The sequence below is a fragment of the Gopherus evgoodei genome, chromosome 15 (genome assembly GCF_007399415.2).
Source record: "Gopherus evgoodei ecotype Sinaloan lineage chromosome 15, rGopEvg1_v1.p, whole genome shotgun sequence".
NCBI lineage: Eukaryota > Metazoa > Chordata > Testudines > Testudinidae > Gopherus > Gopherus evgoodei.
Genome location: NC_044336.1, coordinates 29,680,574 through 29,699,928, shown reverse-complemented (window position 1 = coordinate 29,699,928; position 19,355 = coordinate 29,680,574). Strand labels below are relative to the sequence as shown.

General features: G+C 45.0%; 1 protein-coding gene across 1 annotated transcript in view; it reads left to right on the top strand.

Annotated features, from left to right (window-relative positions):
• FASN (fatty acid synthase) overlaps positions 1 to 19,355 on the top strand; it is a 74,449-nt gene that overhangs the window by 52,836 nt on the left and 2,258 nt on the right. The window contains exons 34-42 of the mRNA XM_030534918.1: positions 690 to 841; positions 1,680 to 1,771; positions 1,927 to 2,078; positions 9,589 to 9,831; positions 15,816 to 16,004; positions 16,943 to 17,170; positions 17,628 to 17,848; positions 18,415 to 18,513; positions 18,621 to 18,872. Of these exons, the coding sequence (XP_030390778.1) occupies positions 690 to 841; positions 1,680 to 1,771; positions 1,927 to 2,078; positions 9,589 to 9,831; positions 15,816 to 16,004; positions 16,943 to 17,170; positions 17,628 to 17,848; positions 18,415 to 18,513; positions 18,621 to 18,872 (1,628 nt within the window). The remainder of the gene's footprint in view (positions 1 to 689; positions 842 to 1,679; positions 1,772 to 1,926; positions 2,079 to 9,588; positions 9,832 to 15,815; positions 16,005 to 16,942; positions 17,171 to 17,627; positions 17,849 to 18,414; positions 18,514 to 18,620; positions 18,873 to 19,355) is intronic.

The window sequence follows — 19,355 nt, the reverse complement described above, 5'->3', positions numbered from 1 at the left end:
CTTCTCTCGCTGTCCTCTCTGTGTCATCTTTCATATGGCTCCCTCTGCCTATCCAGTAGAACTCTCTACCCCTGGCCTTCATTCTCTCCTTTTCAAAGCCTTGCCTTTATGGGACCTTATCTTATGTCTGCAAAGCACCAGACGTTTTTGGCTCTATATACAGTCAAATCTACAGTCTTGGCTAGAGAAAGAGAGCACACACTGTTACCAGTAGGTCCAGACCTGAAACATGGAAGAATTTTCATGCAAAGACCACAGTGAAAGTCACTAGATTCTTCCTTTTTCAGGGAGCTTATTTCATGTGAGCTACAGCTACACTATACCACAAGAAAAGCATTCCCCATTTTAAATACCATCTCCATCCAACATACTCAGCATTTAAAAGAAGGAGTATTGTCTTCATCTTAAAGATAGGGATACAGGAGCACCAAGTTGTGTCTTGGGTCACATCGTGAACTGATGGCAGTTCGGGAAAAGAACTATGAATCTGTCGTCTGTCTAACCATTAGTGAACATTGAATCAGTCTGCAACCACAAGACAAAGTTCTAATGCTTTAGTTTAAATGTTGCTGTTTGTCTTAGGGCAAGTATGAACTGAGTACATAACTGAGAAGTGCAGGAAGCGGAGCTTCACCAGGGCATAGGGTGTCTGGAATAATGAATCTTAAACTAGACTCTCTTTTTTGCAGGTTACCAAGCTAAACGAGTCAGAGGGTGGAAGGAGATGGGAGTTCAGGTCCTGGTGTCCACCAGTGATGTTGGCACTTTAGAAGGAACACAGCACCTGATAGAAGAAGCTTCACTGCTTGGACCAGTTGGGGGCATCTTCAACTTGGCAATGGTGAGTGACAAAAATGCTTGGGACTCAAAGGACAGAGCACCTGCAAAAATGCTTTCTGCATTGATCATATGGGGCCAAGTCACCCGGGGGGACAGCTCAGGCAACCTTTTTGTCTTTCAAAGTGCAGTTGGCCTGGATAGGCTTGGTAACATGAAGTTGTTGTCCTTTCACTTCCTCAGTCTGGTCTCTTGTTCCCCAGGCTAGTAGCACTACAGAGACAATATGTTCAGCTCCTAGTGACCCTTGGGGCCCAAAAAAGGCCTATCCTGCACTTTCTAGTTAAGGAAGACCATCGCAGTAGGGGTCCTGGAGAGACCAGGACAACATGAAGACTTCTTGTTGAGGCTGGTCGGGCCTTACCATCTTCAGCCAAGAGATTCTCTTGTTCTTAATATTTCAGCTTAAACGTGTAAAAAGTACATGGTATTCCCTTTCTGTGCCTCTCCAGCATCTCTGTACAGAGCATCAGAGGGGTAGCCGTGTTAGTCTGGATCTGTAAAAAGCAAGAGAGTCCTATGGCACCTTATAGACTAACAGATGTATTGGAGCATAAGCTTTCATGGGCGAATACCCAATTTCCAGAGGCAGGTATAAATATGCAGGCAAGAATCAGTCTAGAGATAATGAGGTTAGTTCAATGAGGGAGGATGAGGCCCTCTTCTGTACAGAGGAATATTCAGAACACATGTTTCTGGGAGCTCTTGACTGGGTCTCTTGTTCCAGAACTTAATGGAGAATCTGTTTGTGCATATTTCTGAGGTTGAAATTGCAGCATGGTTAAACTCTCCCTGAGCAGAGACTGGAGAGATGTTGACGTTGCTGCTTCTATCTCCTGCAGGTCCTTAAAGATGCTATGCTAGAGAATCAGTCTCCAGAATTCTTCCATGATGTCAGCAAACCCAAGTATGCAGGCACCCTTCATCTAGACTGGTAGGTGTCATAGGAGAGAGAAATGTGGGGTGCTTAAATGGGGCTGGAGGCCCATAACATTCTGAAAAGTGTCAACTTGTTACTGTCACAAGAGAGGACCGATCCTTTTAAAACAAGTTGTTAATTAGTATCATTTTCTTCTATTCTGTTCCTAGGGTGAGTCGTGAAAAGTGTCCAGACCTGGATTATTTTGTTGCTTTCTCCTCTATAAGCTGTGGAAGAGGAAATGTTGGGCAGAGTAACTATGGTTTTGCCAACTCTACCATGGAGCGCATCTGTGAGCAGCGACGGCATGATGGGCTCCCAGGTAACAATGCAGGGCCTCTTCTACAGATAATGCCCACTCCATCAACAACCAGAAGAAAATTAATACCAAGATAGCTCATACACTTCTCTGGAGAAGCATGAATGCTCAGAGCTCCCTCCTCCCACCGTGTTCTCTGGCTCCTGCACACGTGCACACACTCCCTTTGTACTTTTGTGGATTGTCAATCAGCATAGAATCATAGAAATGTAGGACTGGAAGGGTCCTTGATTTAGACCTAGACCTATCCCCTGCACTGAAACAGGATTAAATATTATCTGGGCTATTCCTAAAAGGTGTTTGTCTAACCTGTTCTTAAAAACCTCCAATGATGGGGATTCCATAACCTCGCTACGTAATTTATTCCAGTGCTTAACTGCTGTTACAATTAAATCTCTTGCTCCAATTGAAGCCCAGTACTTGAAAACTTATGTCCCTCTTCAGTCTTTTCTTCTCCAGACTAAACCAACCCAAATTTTGGAATCTTCTTTTTTTTTTTCCTCGTAGATCATGTTTTCTAGACTTTTAATCAGTTTTGTTACTCTCCTCTGGACTTTCTCCAGTTTGTCCACATATTTCCCAAAGTCTGGTACCCAGAACTGGACACAGTACTCCATCTGAGGCCTAATGAGTGCAGAGTAGAGTGGAAGAATTACTACTTGTATTTGGCTTACAACACCTGTTAATACATCCCAGAATGATGTTCGTGTTTTTTCCTACAGTATCACATTGTTGACTCGGATTTAGTTTGTTAAAAGGGATTGGGGAGTTATTGCGGTTAACAGTACTCTTTCTTAGGGTACGTCTACACTATGGGATTATTCCGATTTTACAGAAACCGCTTTTTTAAAAACAGATTGTATAAAGTCAAGTGCACGGGGCCACAGTAAGCACATTAATTCAGCGGTGTACGTCCATGTACCGACGCTAGTGTCTATTTCCAGAGCGTTGCACTGTGGGTAGCTATCCCATAGTTCCCGCAGTCTCCCCCGCCCCTTGGAATTCTGGGTTGAGATGCCAGTGCCTAATGGGGCAAAAAAACATTGTCGCGAGTGGTTCTGGGTACAGCCTCGCCCCTCCCTCTGTGAAAGCAGCAGACAACCATTTCGTGCCTTTTTTCCTGGGTAAACTGTGCAAATGCCATAGCACAGCAAGCATGGACCCTGCTCAGCTCAAGACTGCAATCGTGGATGTTGTAAACACCTCACGCGTTCTCATGCAGTCTATGCTGAACTAGGACCTGCAAAACCAGTCGAGGAGGCGGTGGCTACGGCAGCGTGGTGACGAGTGATGAGGACATGGACACAGAATTCTCTCAAACCACGGGTCCCTGCACTTTGGAGATCCTGATGGTAATGGGGCAGGTTCTAGCCATTGAACACCGATTTTGGGCCCAGGAAACAAGCACAGACTAGTGGGACCGCATAGTTTTGCAGGTTTGGGATGATTCCCAGTGGCTGCGAAACTTTCGCATGCGTAAGGGCACTTTCATGGAACTTTGTGACTTGCTTTCCCCTGCCCTGAAACACCAGAATACCAAGATGAGAGCAGCCCTCACAGTTGAGAAGCGAGTGGCAATAGCCCTCTGGAAGCTTGCAACGCCAGACAGCTACCGGTCAGTCGGGCATCAATTTGCCTAAGCTGCTGCTACGAAAGGTAGCGATTCTGGGAAATGCGCAGGTCATAGCGGATGGCTTTGCTGCAGTGGGATTCCCTAACTGTGGTGGAGCGATAGATGGAACCCATATCCCTATCTTGGCTCTGGAGCACCAGGGCACCCAGTACATAAACCACAAGGGGTACTTTTCAATGGTGCTGCAAACATTGGTGGATCACAAGGGACGTTTCACCAACATCCACGTGGGATGGCTGGGAAGGGTTCATGACCCTCGCATCTTCAGGAACACTACTCTGTTTAAACGGCTCCAGCAAGGGAAATACTTCCCAGACCAGAAAATAACAGTTGGGGATGTTGAAATGCCTGTAGTTATCCTGGGGGACCCAACCTACCCGTTGATGCCATGGCTCATGAAGCCATACACAGGTAGCCAGGACAGTAGTCAGGAGTTGTTCAACTACAGGCTGAGCAAGTGCAGAATGGTGGTAGAATGTGCATTTGGCCGTTTAAAGGCGCGCTGGCGCACATTACTGACTCGCTCTGACCTCAGCCAAATCAATGTCCCCATTGTTATTGCTGCTTGCTGTGTGCTCCACAATCTCTGTGAGTAAGGGGGAGACCTTTCTAGCGGGGTGGGAGGCTGAGGCAAATTATGTGCAGCCAGACACAAGAGCTATTAGAAGAGCACACCAGGAAGCGATGCGCATCAGAGAAGCTTTGAAAAAGAGTTTCATCACGGGCCAGGGTACGGTCTGACTGCTGTGTGTGTTTCCCCTTGATGACCCCCCCCCCTTGATTGACTCATTCCCTGTAAGCAACCCACCTTCCCGCTTCTTCTATTACAGCTTGCTTTCTAAGGAAATAAAGTCACTATCGTTTAAAAATCATGTATTATTTATTAATTCATTATAAAAAGAGGGAGAGACCTGACAAGGTAGCCTGTGTGTGGTTTGGGAGGAGGATATAAGGGAAGGAAAAGGCCACTAAAAAAATGTCAAAGTAATGACAGCCTTTTGGTTGTGCTGTCCACGGGGGTGGAGTGGGCGCGTGCACGAAGCCTTCCCCCATGTGTTCTTACACATCTGGGTGAGGAGGATATGGAACATGGTGAGGGAGGTTACACAGGGGCTGCAGCAGCACTTTGTGATCCTGCTGCTGTTCCTGAAGGTCCACCAGACGTCTGAGGATGTCAGTTTGATCACGCAGCAGCCCCAGCGTTGCATCCCACTACCGCTGATCTTCCTGCCTACACCTCTGATCTTCCTGCCGCCACTTCTCATCTTGAGCATCACTCCTGTCCTCACGTTGGTCCCTCCTGTCCTCACATTCACTGACATCTTTCCTGTAATTTGATACCACGTCCTTCCACTCATTCAGATGAGCTCTTTCATTGCAGGTCACTTCCATGATTTCTGAGAACATTTCATCTCGCGTCTTTTTTTTCCGCCGTCTTATCTGAGATAGCCTTCAGGATGCAGTAGGGAGGCTTGAAAAATTTGCAGCTGCGTCAGGGAGGGGAAAAAGGGAGAGAAGTATTTAAAAAGATACATTTTACAGAACAATGCTTATACTGTTTCACCGTGAACAACACTTTTCACCTTACATAGCACATGTGATTTCACTACAAGTTCACATTTTGCATCTTAATATTGAGTGCCTGCGGCTCTGGTGTTAGAGATCTCGCAGACACACCTCCGGGCAGCAGAATTCAGCTTGCATGCGTCCATGGTAAGCCACTGTCTTTTGGCTTCTGCAGCCTTCATATACACAGTGCCCTCCTTTCCCAAATACCAAGCAAATTCTGTTCAGTGCTGCTTCTTTCCTGTTAACATGCAGCAGCAGAAACCACCCCCCCATCCAATTCTATGGGATGATCGCTTTACCCCTCCCCCCACCATGTGGCTGGTATCATGGAAGATCACTGCTAGCCAAACACGAAAAAGCTCAATGCCATTTCCTCTCCTCACCCCACCCCTGGCTTGGCTACCTGCAAGGAAGGATTTCTTTTAAGCAACAGGCAAACAGCCCAGTAGGAATGGCCATGTCTGTCCCCTTAATTAAATTCCTGAATTTCAACTAGGTTACCATGAATGATATCACTCTCCTGAGGATAACACAGCGAGATAAAGAACGGATGTTGCTTGAATGCCAGCAATCACAGGGACCACACGCAGCTGGGCTTTGTCATGCAATGATACCAGATTACTTGCTACATGCATGGCGTGGTCAAGTGTCCTACCATGGAGGACAGAATAAGGCTGTCCTGTCCAGAAACCTTCTGCAAAGGCTTTTGGAGTACCTCCAGGAGAGCTTCATGGAGATGTCCCTGGAGGATTTCCGCTCCATCCCCAGACGTGTTAACAGACTTTTCCAATAACTGTACTGGCCATGAATGCATCCAAAGTCTTAGGGCAAATTAATCATTGAAAAACGCTTGCATTTAAACCATGTTTTATATTTACAAAGGTACACTCACCAGAGGTCACTTCCATGGCTTCATTGTTTGAGCTAGTGGCTTGGGAGGGCTGGGAGGGTAATTCCATCTGGGTGAGAAAAAAGCTCCTGGCTCTTGGGGAGAACAGAGTGCTGTGTACTCTGCAAGCTCATCCTTGTCGTCCTCTTCCTCATCTTCCCCGTCCACAGAATCTTCAGGCATGGCTGAGATTACGAACCCCACCTTGGAATCTACGGACGGGTGGGGAACTGGTGGCGGACCCCCCTAGAATTGCATGCAGCTCAGCGTAGAAGCGGCATGTTTTCGGCCCTGCCCTGGACCTTCCATTTGCTTCTTTGGTTTTCTGGTAGGCTTGTCTGAGCTCCTTAACTTTCACACGGCACTGTACTGAGTCCCTGGTGTGGCCTCTTTGCATCATGGCCTTGGAAATTTTTTCAAATGTTTTTTCATTTAGTCTTTTGGAACGGAGTTCTGTTAGCACGGAATCCTCTCCCCTTATAGCGATCAGATCCAGTACCTCTCATGCGGTCCATGCTGGAGCTCTTTTTCGATTCTCAGGAGACTGCATTGTTACCTGTGCTGATGAGCTCTACTTGGTCACCTGTGCTGGTGAGCTCTCCGCGCTGGCCAAACAGGAAATGAAATTCAAAAGTTTGCGGGGCTTTTCCTGTCTACCTGGCCAGTGCATCTGAGTTCAGATGGCTTTCCAGAGTGGTCACAATGGTGCACTGTGGGATACCGCCCGGAGGCCAATACCGTCGATTTGCGGCCACACTAACCCTAACCCGATATAGTAATACCGATTTCAGCGCTACTCCTCTCGTCGGGGAGGAGTACAGAAACCGGTTTAAAGAGCCCTTTATAGCGATATAAAGGGCCTCCATTGTGTGGACAGATGCAGGGTTAAATGGGTTTAACGCTGCTAAATTCGGTTTAAACACCTAGTGTAGACCAGGCCTTAGTCCTTTTCCATTTGTGTTCTGTGCAATTGATTATTCTTTCCTAAGTGTAGTACATTGCTTATATTGAATTTCATCCTGTTTCTTTCAGGCCATTTTCCCAGTTTTTCACAATCATTTTGAATTTTAATTCTGTCCTCCAAAGCGCTTGCAACTACTCCCATCTTGGTATCATCCACAGCATTTATAAACATACCCTCTATGCCATTATCTAAATCATTGATGAAGATATTGAATAGAACCAGATGCAGGACAGATACTTTTGGGACACACTCCATATGCCCCTACAGCTTGACTGTGAACCATTTATAACTATGCTGGACCTTAAAGCAGGTTCATCTAGGCGATCTTTCCCAAGTTTGTTTATGAGAAGATCATGTGAAACCATACCAAAAGCCTTACTAAAGTCAAGATATACCACATCTATTGATGTCCTCCTATGCACAAGGGTTGTCAAAGAAGGATATTAGGTTGATTTGACATGATTTGTTGATGACAAATCCATGTTGACTGTTACTTTTCACCTTATCTTCTAGGTACTTACAAATTGATTTTTTTGTTTTGTTGTTTTGCTCCATTATCTTTCCTGGTTCCAAGGTAAGCTGATTTGGTCTATAACTCCCTGGGTTGTCGATATTCCCCCTTTATAGGTCAGCACTATATTTGCCATTTTCTAGCCCTCTGAGATCTCACATTCTCCATGAGTTCCAAAAGATAATCGTTAATGGCTCAGAGTTCTCTTCAGACAGTTACATCGTAGAATACTAAAGGATCTCATCTGGCCCTGCTGACTTGATGATGTCTAACTTGTATAAGTAATTCTTAACTTCTTCTTTCCCTCTTTTAGTCTTAGATCCTATCCCATTTACCCTGATGTTCACTATGTTAGTCGTCCGATCACTGCTAACCTTTTTTGATGAAAACTGAAACAAAAAAGACATCTACTATTTCAGACATTGCTACATTTTCTGTCATTGTTTTTCCTTCCTCATTGAGGAATGGATCTACTTTGTCCTTATCGCCCTCTTGCTTCTAATGTATTTTGTAAAATATTTCTTTGTTATGCTTTATGTCCTTAGCTAGTTTAATCTCGTTTTGTGCCCTGGCCTTTCTAATTCCCTCTTCATGGTTGTGTGTGGGGTTGGTTGTTGTTGTTTTGTTTTTTTTAATATTCGTCCTTTTGTAATGTGACTTAGCTTCCACTTTTGTATGACTTATGAGTTTTAGGATGTTGAAGATCTCCAGTTTAAGCCAGGGTTGTCTCTAACAATACTTCCTCTTTCCTGTGCATGAGAATGGTTTGCTCTTATGCCCTCAGTAATGTCTCTTTGAAAACTGCCAACTCTCCTGAACGTTTTTTTCCCCCCCTTCCTCCCCCCCCGACTTGCTTCCCATGGGACCTTACCTACTAATTCTTTGAGTTCTTAAAGTCCATTGTCTCTTTTTTGCTTTTTTCCCCCCTTCTACCATTCCTTAAAATCATGAGCTCTTATTTCATGATTACTTTCACCCAAGCTGCCTTCCACCTTCAAATTCTAAATCAGTTCCTCCCTATTTGTCAGAATCAAATCTAGAATAGCCTTTTTCCCCCAATTGCTTTCTCCACCCTCTGCAACAAAAAAGTTGTCTCCAATGAATTCCAATAGCTTGTTGGACAATATGTGCCTTTTTGTATTATTTTCCCCATAGATATCTAGGTAGTTGAAGTCTCCACCACCAAGTCCTGTGCTTTGGATGATTTCTTAGTTGTTTTCTTTAAAAAAGCCTCACCCACCTCTTCTTCCTGGTTAGACATTCTGTGATAGATCCCTATCATGACATCATCCATGCTTTTTTTTTTTTTTACCCCTTTTATCCTTACCAGAGGCTTTCAACAGGTCTATCTCCCACTTCTATTTCAACCTTCGTGCAAGTTTATCTATCTTTGATATACAAGGGAACAACTTCTCCTTTTTTTTTTTTTCCGCCCCTGCCTGTCCTTGCTGGACAAACTTTACACTTCTATACCAATAGTCATGAATTATCCCACCAAGTCTCTGCAATGCCAATTATGTCATAACTGTGGTTGTTCACTGGAATGTCTGGTTCTTCCCGTTTTATTCCCCATACTTCTGTGGTGATCATTAGACTTTCCCCTCTATATTCCTGCTTGTCCCTCCTGTCACGGAGTGTGGAGAAGTCCGGCCCTGCTCCGCTCTTCCTGGGATTCACAGTGACTCTCAGCCAGCCAGTAAAACAGAAGGTTTATTGGACAACAGGAATGCAGGTTACAGCAGAGCTTGTAGGCACAGTCAGGACCCCTCAATCGAGTCCTTCTAGGAGTTCAGGATGCTTGGATCCCAGCTTAGGATAACATGAATTCCCACCACCCAGCCCAAAACCAAAACTGAACTAACTCCCCTACTGCTGGCCTTCCTTTGTCCAGCTTCCCAGGCTCCAATAAGTCATTTAATATGTTCTCTCTTCTGCCTTCTTTCACAGGCTTGGCCGTGCAATGGGGCGCCATTGGTGATGTTGGTGTTGTCTTGGAGACAATGGGCAGTAACGACACTGTGGTTGGTGGAACTCTTCCCCAGCGACTCAGCTCATGCCTGGAAGTTCTGGACCACTTCCTGAATCAGCCTCATCCTGTCATGTCTAGTTTTGTTCTGGCAGAGAAGGTCTCAGTGAAGAGTGAAGGAAGCAGCCAGCGGGACCTTATGGAGGCTGTTGCCCATATCCTAGGTAAATTAGATCATTAATAATTACAAACATTCTGTGATCAGAATTCTAGAAGCCACAGCTTACTCTAGAATCTGCTATAGGGAGTATTGGTGCCAGCCACTGTCTGAAGGGAATTGTATGCAGGAGTGCAGCCTGTTCTGGTCCAAAGCGTCTATTGACGCTTCAGAAGTATCTTAATCTTTTGTTACACAGCTGTGAGAGTGTTGCTTGTATCACTATTTTTATAGCAGTGTGCATGTGCACAGAACTTCACAATAGGAAAAATGCACAAATTGAAGGCTAGACCTTAGATTCCAAGACTTCACAGTATTGAGATGAATACAGATACAGTAGCAGCACAGGCAGTGGTCAGAGCTGACCTCACAGAACAGGTAGTGTGGTGTTGTTTTTTTTTGGGGGGGGGGTTTAGAGGTAAATAATTTGGGGGAGGGAGGTCTGGGGATGCCCTGGCCACCCAGGAACATTAGTCCCAGCTGGGGGTGAGGAGGAGAAGAGGATGGAGACTGAGTTTCTCCCTCCCCCTTCCCTGCATGGAGCAGCCAGGGCTGGGTCAGATCAAGCCCCAGAAACTTTCCCTGGCTGCAGGAACCTCTCTGTGTGTGTGTGTGTGTGTTGGGGGGTGGGGTGGTTCCAGTGGGGAGATGAGGGGCAGCAGGTTGGTGCAGGGGGGTCCAGGTGCATGGGGGTTGGGTGGACAGGGGGAGCAGCTCCCTGTGCATGCGCGCGCACACACCCCTGAGCCCCTTCTGTATCAGAAGCCCCCCGAACCATCCCCCAAATCCCCACCCTGCTGAGCCTCATGCCTTTCATCAGAAGACCCCCCATACCTGGACCCCCCCACCCTACTGCGCCCCAACCAGCTGCACCCTGACCCCCACACCAAGCCCCACTTTATTCCCCAACTGAGCCCTAACCACCTTCACCTCACACCTTCCCCATTGCAGAGTCCCATCCCCCTGCACCCAGAACCCTGCACTGAGCCCCTGTGCACCCAGATTCCCCTGTCCACCGAGCTGTCCATACACTGATTGTGCCATGTAGATCCCTGATAGTCTTGGGGAAATTCTGCATTGAAACATTAAAAAAAATTAAAACAATGCAAAATATGCAGAACTTTAATTGTCAAAATAACACAAACACAATAATAATATCACACAGTTTTCAATTATTTTGGTAATTTTATTTCAAAATACTTGTCAGCAAATAATTGAAAATGATGTGATTATATTGTGATGTTTTGACAAATAAAATTTGCAGAATTTTAAAATATTGTGTGCAGAGTATTTAATTGTTTGGCACAGAATTTTTTTTTTGTGTGCAGAATTCCCTTAGGCATAACACAGGGAGCAGGATTTGGTGTAGGAGGAAATGAGGTCTGAGATATAGGCAGGAGTATCTATGAAAAGCCTTAACGGTGAGGGGGTGAGAGGCTTGAACTGAATGCAGAAGAGTAGTCATCCATGCAAAAATACAAGGGAGAGGGAACATGGTTGGAGAGGAAGATCTCTATGACAGACTGAAAGGGAGAACAATGGAGTTGAGTCAGGGGAGGCCAGAGAGAAGGAAGATCAGACCAGTTTGATCCATGGGGATTGGTTTTACATTAGAGTATTTAGGGTGATAGGAGGAATTAGCAAGAGTCCAGATGCCCGAGAGGAAGATGACACCAAGGTTATAATTTATGCAGGATTTGGAGGAAAAGGTACTGATATTGGCAGTGGGAGGAAAAGATTTAGAGTTCAGCATCTCATTTTAACTCTCTGATGCCTTGTTTCTCTGTATCCTGATTTTTCTTTAACTGATCTTTAATGATCTGCATAACTAATTGATTCACTATTTTTTTGCTTTATCATCTTGTTAGGATGCCAATCACATTCACTCTGTGCTGCCTTGTTCCATCATCTTCTGTCCGATCTTTCCATCTTTTTATTATTGTAGTAGCACTGAGGCGCCCCTGTCATGGACCAGGACCTCATTGTTCTAGGTGCTGATCAAACACAGAATAAGAACAGTCCCTGCCCCTGAGAAATTACAATCTAAGTATAAGACAAGAGACTATAAATGAATGCAGACAGACCAACATGGGGTATAAGGAATTAATAAGATAGTATTGGTCAGCATGATAGGCATTGGTCTCAGTACACCAGCAGTTTTACCCATCTCCACCTTTTTTCCTCTTCCCTTTCCTCCCTCTCAAAGGAACCTGGATCTCACCATCTGACATGATACTTCTACCACTCCACTTTTGTATGCCAAACTCCTAATTCTCATGCATATGCTACATTCAGCATCATCCATAAAGGACTATAATAGGAATGTTGGACTCCTCTTCCTCCTTCCGCTCCCAATCTATGTTTAACTTGTAATTTCTTCTGCATTGTCTACAACTAAATCTAAAATCTTTCTGTTCTCCTTTCCTTAACCTCTGATAACCTGTCTTTCTGTCCATTCTTGGACTGCAAGCTCCTCAGGACAGGAACTCTCCCTCCTTAAACATCTATTTGGAAAACCTCTGTTCCATGCTATTCTATTTAGGTTCTTATGGTGCCCTCACTGGTGTATCTGAGCACCTTCCAGTAGTGCATTAAGTGATATGACCAAACTGCTCAACAGAAGTTAATCTCTATCCTCTCTACAAGGGGAGAATTTTGTGTGCACTGTAGTGTTTTGGTAGGATTTTTTTTTTAAAATGTCCATGCTGCTATGTTTATATTACAGAAGGCAAATCAAAGAAGTGTGCCTTGCACATGGAGTGGAAGGGAGTGAGGTTTGTGATTTGTCCTTAGCTCTTATAGGAGTTTGTTTCCCAAGTCTGACTGGGTCCTGAAAAAGCACTGTCTCCTGCACAGGTGAGCTTTATTCTTATAGTCAAAAGTTCCACTGTGCCTGAGGAGTAGAACTGTCACCACAACCACCTTCATGGAACTTTAGGCAATCTTTTAAGTATACTGGGTCCAGGCAATTGACCACCTTGAAGAGAAGCACTGAGACCTTAAACTTATTCTATGGGAAGTCAATGTAGAGAGTGGAGGACAAGATCTGATGGGCTCATGGTAACTTATGTTTCTGAGGAGACATGCTAGTGTTCTTTATTAACTGGAGCTTCCTAAGGGCTGACTGCGTCATACCCAGTTATTGCATTGCAGTAGTCCAGACAGGAGCTGGCAAAGGTGTGTATAAAAGAGGCACGGTCATCATCCACCAGGATGGGATGGAGTCCTCTATTCAACTGGAGGTGGTGGAAACCATTATTTGCAGATGCTGCTGTGCAAGACTAGCAGCTGTTAGGATTCCAGGAGCACTCCTAAACTACGGACTGAAGTGACCAATTGTGCATGTGTGCCTTTAACCAAAAGAAACTGCATGGTGGCTGTGAACTCTTCAAAGTTTTTCCTCTGGATTCACCTTCAGACTACTGTTTTTATCTATGAGCTGATTTCATCCAAGCACTGGGTCATCTAAGTGATAAAGTATTGTCATATGTGGTGAAGGATAAGAAGAGATACATATCCATTTGCACGTTGCTGGCATGAGTCCATGTTGACTGACTAGTTTACTTAGTGGCTGCACATAATATATTGAATAGAACTGGAAAGAGAATTGATACTTGTGGAGTCCCACTGTGTGCAAATGTGTGTTAATGTGCCTAAATGTAAATGTATACGTCTAGGAACAAATAGTGGGTAGTCAGCCGAATGCGAGCTGCCAGTGTCATGCTGTGGATAAAAGAGCTAATCTGATCCTGGGGTGCATAAATTGGGATTTCCAGTAGGAGTAGCACGGTTATTGTATCTCTTTATTTGGCACTGGTGCGACCGCTGCTGGAATATGGTGTCCAGTTCTGGTGCCCACAATTCAAGAAGAATGTTGGTAAATTGAAGAGAATTCAGAGAAGAGCCATGAGCATAATTAAAGGATTAGAAAACATGCCTTATAGTGATAAACTAAAATAGCTCAATCCTATTTAGCTTAACAAAGAGAAGGTTAAGGGGTGACTTGAGAGGTCAGTAAGTATCTATATGGGGGAACAAATATTTAATAATAGGCTATTCAGTCTAGCAGAGAAAAATATAACACAGTCCACTGTCTGGAAGTTAAAGCTAGACATTTTCAGAATAGAAATAAGGTGTACATTTTCAATGGTGAGAGTGAGTAACCAGTACAATTGACCAAGGTTTGTGGTAGATTCTCCATCATGATTTTGGGGAAAGTCCTCTGGTCTGTGTTATAAGGAGGTCAGACTACATGATCCAATGATCTCCTCCTGGTCTTGGAATCTGTGAATGCTCAGCAGTGTTGAATGTTGTAAAAAAGGTTCATGAGGATGAGAATGGGTGTCTGCCCTCTGCCATTGACAGCAGAATGATGTCCATCTGTGCCACTAAAGTGGTTTCAGTCCCATGTCTTAGCCTGAATCCAGATTATGCTGGGTCTAGGATATTAGGGTCAATTCGATGATCTTGAAGTTGGCCTTTGGCTATTGTTTCTATGAGCTTGCCCAGGAATGCAGTGTTTGATACTGGATGCTATTGGCTAGAACTGATAGATCTATAGTGGCTTGCACTGTTATGTAAATTGACAACTAATCCAAACACCAGGTCCAGGGTGTGACCCAGCTATGGGGAATGGACTGGAGATGACTTGTGAAAGCTCTAGGGAGCCAGTGAGGAGCAGGGCCGGGGAGGAGGGGGGGGGTGGGAGGAGTGGGGCACTTCTTCACTCACTCCAGGGACCCCAGAAAACTCTTGCAGGGCCCAGGCCCCCGGAGCTTCTTCCACTCTGGGTCTTCGGTGGTGGGGGATCTTTCCGTCTGCCAAAGTGGGACCCGCCGTGCTGAAGTGTCGGGTCCTGCTTTGGCAGTAATTTGGCGGCGGGGGGGCCCTGCTGCAGGTCTTCAGGGCACCTCGGTGGCAGGTCCCGGAGCGGAAGGACCCCCCGCCGCCGAATTACCGCCGAAGCAGGGGCTCCCCACCACCGAAGATCCCAGGCTCCCTGAATCCTCTGGGCAGCCCTGGTTAGGAGATGATTTGGGGGAACAGGTGTTGCATCTGCAATGACTGGTATATATACTAGCATATATAGTAAAATATACCAACATGCTGGAAAGGTATGAGTGAATTCCTCTAATGAACACTTTAGTTTCTCTGATGGTCTGTAAAATTAGCATAAAATCTGTTTAGCTTTGCTCTGTTTTCTATTAATTTTAATTAACTTTGTTTTTAACTAAGGTACCTCTTTTGGCACCTAGCACATCATGGGTGCTGCCATAAACAAATACTACCACCTTCTGCTCAATATTTTTGTGGACTATCCACGAAGACATAAGAACTTGGACAAAAGTGTGAAGTACATTTGAGAAAAGTTTGCCCAGAGGTAATGATGGGTGAACCGAAGGAAGTGGATGGGGCTGCCCGAGAAGTGAGGCTTGAGAGAGATGGTCATGGGTACAGCGGATGGAGCCCTGGAATATGCTAAACGGGGAAAAGAGGAGAAGTTGAAGAAGCAGGGTCTTTTGGACATTCACAGAACTTTCTACAATTCTGACTGGACTCTTTCTGCCCTGTGCTGATTGGCTGTTTGCACCATCCTTCCCTCTCCCCCTCCCTCACCATCTCTTCACCTCAGCCTCATTCCACATCTGCTTCTCATCCACTCTTCCTCTCCCTTTTCTTCTCATTTAGCTGATCTCCTCGTAAGTAAAACCACAAATTAATAATAATTAAAAACTGTGTCACCAACATGACATTATTCATTCTGCTGATGTGTTAGGATCAGGGATGGGGTATGTGTCTGTCTCATCTGTTTAGTTTGAGTTCTTCAGAGAAGGGGTCATCTGCTGCTCTTTTTGTGTGGTGCCTAGCACAGTGGGATCCTACTCTTGCTTGGCCTTTAGGCGCTACCATAATACCCATGTTCAATAATAATTGTAGAAATAGTCCAAAAGACATCCGTCCGTTTTTCAAACATCTGGTTCTTTTCATCAGGTGTCCGTGACGTGAGCAGTCTGAATGCTGAGAGCTCTCTGGCAGACCTAGGCTTGGACTCCCTGATGGGCGTGGAAGTGCGTCAGACTTTGGAGAGGGACTATGATCTTGTCATGACTATGAGAGAGATTCGACTGCTTACAATTAATAAACTGCGAGAACTTTCCTCCAAGTCTGGAACAGCAGAGGGTATGTCATCTGAATTTGGCCTTAGTGGGGACAGTGGTCACAAAAATAGCCATTGGGATCCAGATACATTTAAAATAATAATAAATAGACTCCCATTCTGTCCCTTTCAATATGTAATGGTGAGAGCCTCTTAGTGACAGGTGATGGAATGGGGCCTGGTGTGAACTGATCGTATTGTAAGTAACAAGTGGGCATAGCACTGCCACTTAGAGCTGTGCTGCCCCAGTGGATTGGTCCAGCCGGTTATTGGCAGGGGGCAGGGAAGTCCCTAAGAGAAGACACAAGGCCAGGAGAAAGAAGCTTATTTGTCTTCCATCTCCATTTCTCTGCTGCCTGATCACCAGCACAACTCAGACATCTCTCCAGGTGCCCCCTGGATAGCATCAGCAATGCGGATGCAGAGAGCTAGTGTCAGCCTGAACCTGAACTAGCCTTTAGCAGCAGTATCAGTGTGGACAGGGAAATTCAAAGCCAGGCTTGTGGGGGAAGGAGGTAGTGTCCTTTCTAAATTTAATTTTTTTAATTTAAATTTAAATTTTTTTTTAAAAAAAATTAATTTTTCAATTTTGAAACTTTAAATTTTAAATTTAAAAATTTAAAAAAAAAATTAAATGTTAATGATTTGAGAGCCTTCCTTGTGACCTGAGCCATTTAAAAAAAAATTTATCAGGAAAAAAAATAGCTGACAAGGAAGTGTAGGTGACTGTAAAACAGCAGCTCTGCTCCACGAGTCCCCCTTCCTCAAGGCACTGGCAGAACATCCCCTCTGAGGCACACAGCCTGAATTTCTATATGGATTACACTCACTGCCATTTAATGATCTAGTGAGCAAGAGGGCTAGTCCAGATGAGCCTTCACTTCTATGTGGGCTATGCTGCCTGTCCCACTAACCTGACCCTGAGTATAACTGACTTCTCCTGATGTCCTTTCCTTTAAAGAACTGAAACCATCCCTTCTGATGAAAGCTGGCCAGGCTGAGCACCCTGAATTGGACTTGAACAACCTGCTGGTAAATCCAGAAGGGCCAACAATCACCCGGCTCAATGAGGTACAGAGCACAGAACGCCCTCTTTTCCTCATTCACCCCATCGAAGGATCCATCACAGTTTTCCACACACTTGCCTCCAGACTCAGTATGCCCAGCTATGGACTCCAGTGCACAAAAGGTATCTGTATCCTTATTCATCTTGACTCTCTAAACCTCACTTGGTAGATATCATCATTGCATAGAGGGCTTAGTTTCTGACCTCTGCATGGAGAGCTCCAAGCTTCAGTGACCCATGACTGAGTCCACTTAGAAAAGTCACAAACATCTCCAGTTAAATGGGAAAGAGAAATATCCGTGTAATAGAAGATGCTTGAATGTGGAAGTGTGTTCTCGTGCAGGGGGGTCCGTATGCCAGAGTGATGGACAAGACTCTGCTCATCAGTGCTGCTGGGGCACAATTACTTGTTTGGTTAGAAATAGAGATTTAACCCTTGTCGTCATCTATATAGAAACACACTTTTAAAAGCAGTTGAGTGTTTCTAATGGAGCCTTTACTAAGCTGGTAGAGATGTAACTTCATCTCTCACTCTGATTTCAACCTGTCCCTAACGCCAATATTTGCTTCCTCTTCCTAGCTGCTCCCCTGGACAGTATACAGAGCCTGGCAGCCTATTACATTGACTGTATAAAGCAGGTGCAGCCTGAGGGACCCTATCGCATTGCAGGATACTCCTTTGGAGCCTGTGTAGCCTTTGAAATGTGCTCCCAGCTGCAAGCTCAGCAGAACCCCTCCCATTCACTCAACAGCCTCTTCCTGTTTGATGGGTCTCACTCCTATGTGGCAGCATACACTCAGGTAAGAGATTCCAGGGGAATCTTTAGAGACCATCCTGTCTCTCACCAATGTTAATGATTTGAGAGCCTTCCTTGTGACCTGAGCCATTTTTTAAAAAAAATTTCCAGGAAAAAAAATAGCTGACAAGGAGGTGTACGTGACTGTGTAAAACAGTAGCTCTGCTCCATGAGCTGACTTGGATGCAAGTGCTGATTCATATGTCCTATAATAAATGGTGGAATTAGCCTTTTTGTTTCAAGTTACTGAAGCCTCCAACATGTTCTTGGGCTGCAAGCAAGGGTCCTAACCTGGCTAGGCCTCCTAGCACCCCCACATCCTCCCTTCTGGCTGACATAAAGCTCTCTAAAGGACCCCAAAATATTGGCAATTGGTCAGTCCCCCAGTAACATCCACATGGAGATCACCTGTACTCTTTTTGTGTGGTTTCTAGGTTTGTTGTCCTGTTTGGATTCTCCCAAGCTTTTCAGTTTCTTGATGTCAAGTACAGGGCACCATGCTATGGTATCTTATCTAATGAGCAAGAGAGAGCTTCCCTTTTTGTGTTACTGACACTTCCTCTCTCCCAGAGCTACCGAGCCAAGCTGACCCCAGGAAATGAGGCTGAGGCAGAGACTGAAGCGTTGTGTGCCTTCATTCAGCAGTTCACAAGCACTGAATACAATAAGGTAATGTCCCTCCCCTTATTATAGCTACAGGGAAATGCCTCTTACACACAAGAAGAAGCTGGTAGCTGCACCTCACTTAGAAGTAAATTTTTCTTTACTGTCTATAGTTGCTGGAGACTCTTCTGCCTCTGCAAGACCTGGAAGCTCGTGTCAATGCTGCTGTGGATCTGATAATGCTGAGCCACAAAAACATCAATCGGGAAACTCTCTGTTTTGCTGCTGCTTCCTTTTACTACAAACTGAAGGCTGCTGACAAGTATGTGCCGGAGTCCAAGTATCATGGGAATGTGACGCTACTGAGGGCAAAGACCCACAACGAGTATGAAGAAGGCCTGGGTGGAGATTACAAGCTCTCAGAGGTTAGTTTAAGGAACAGCTCCAGATATGAAGCTGCACTTTCCTAGTTCGGGGGCAGGGAGGAAGTGGCAGGAAGCCATATTCTTGCCCTCTCCAAAAAATATTGGCTTTGGGGGATAATAATTTTGCAACTCTCTCTTCCTGAAAACTGAAAGTCCCCAGAAAACAACATGAAGAGGAGGCTGCAGAGTTCTAGGCCAGTGTCAGTCTCAAAGGAGGCTGAGGTCCCGGAGAAGTTCTCACTCCAATTTTGAAGCAATTCCTTAACAGCAACTGACAGTTGTTTCTACTGCTAATTCTTATAGCTCCCAAAATGCATTCTGTGCTCTGAAGAGCTACTAGTCTGCAAACAAGTCAGTATGGGGAGGGTTGAAGCAAAGACAATTTAAAAGAGTCTTTGCTTTTTAACCTTTGTGCACTCATTTTTTAAAATTATTCCCCCTTGATATAACATAAGACAGCAGGAAGGGGAAGAGAATTTATTG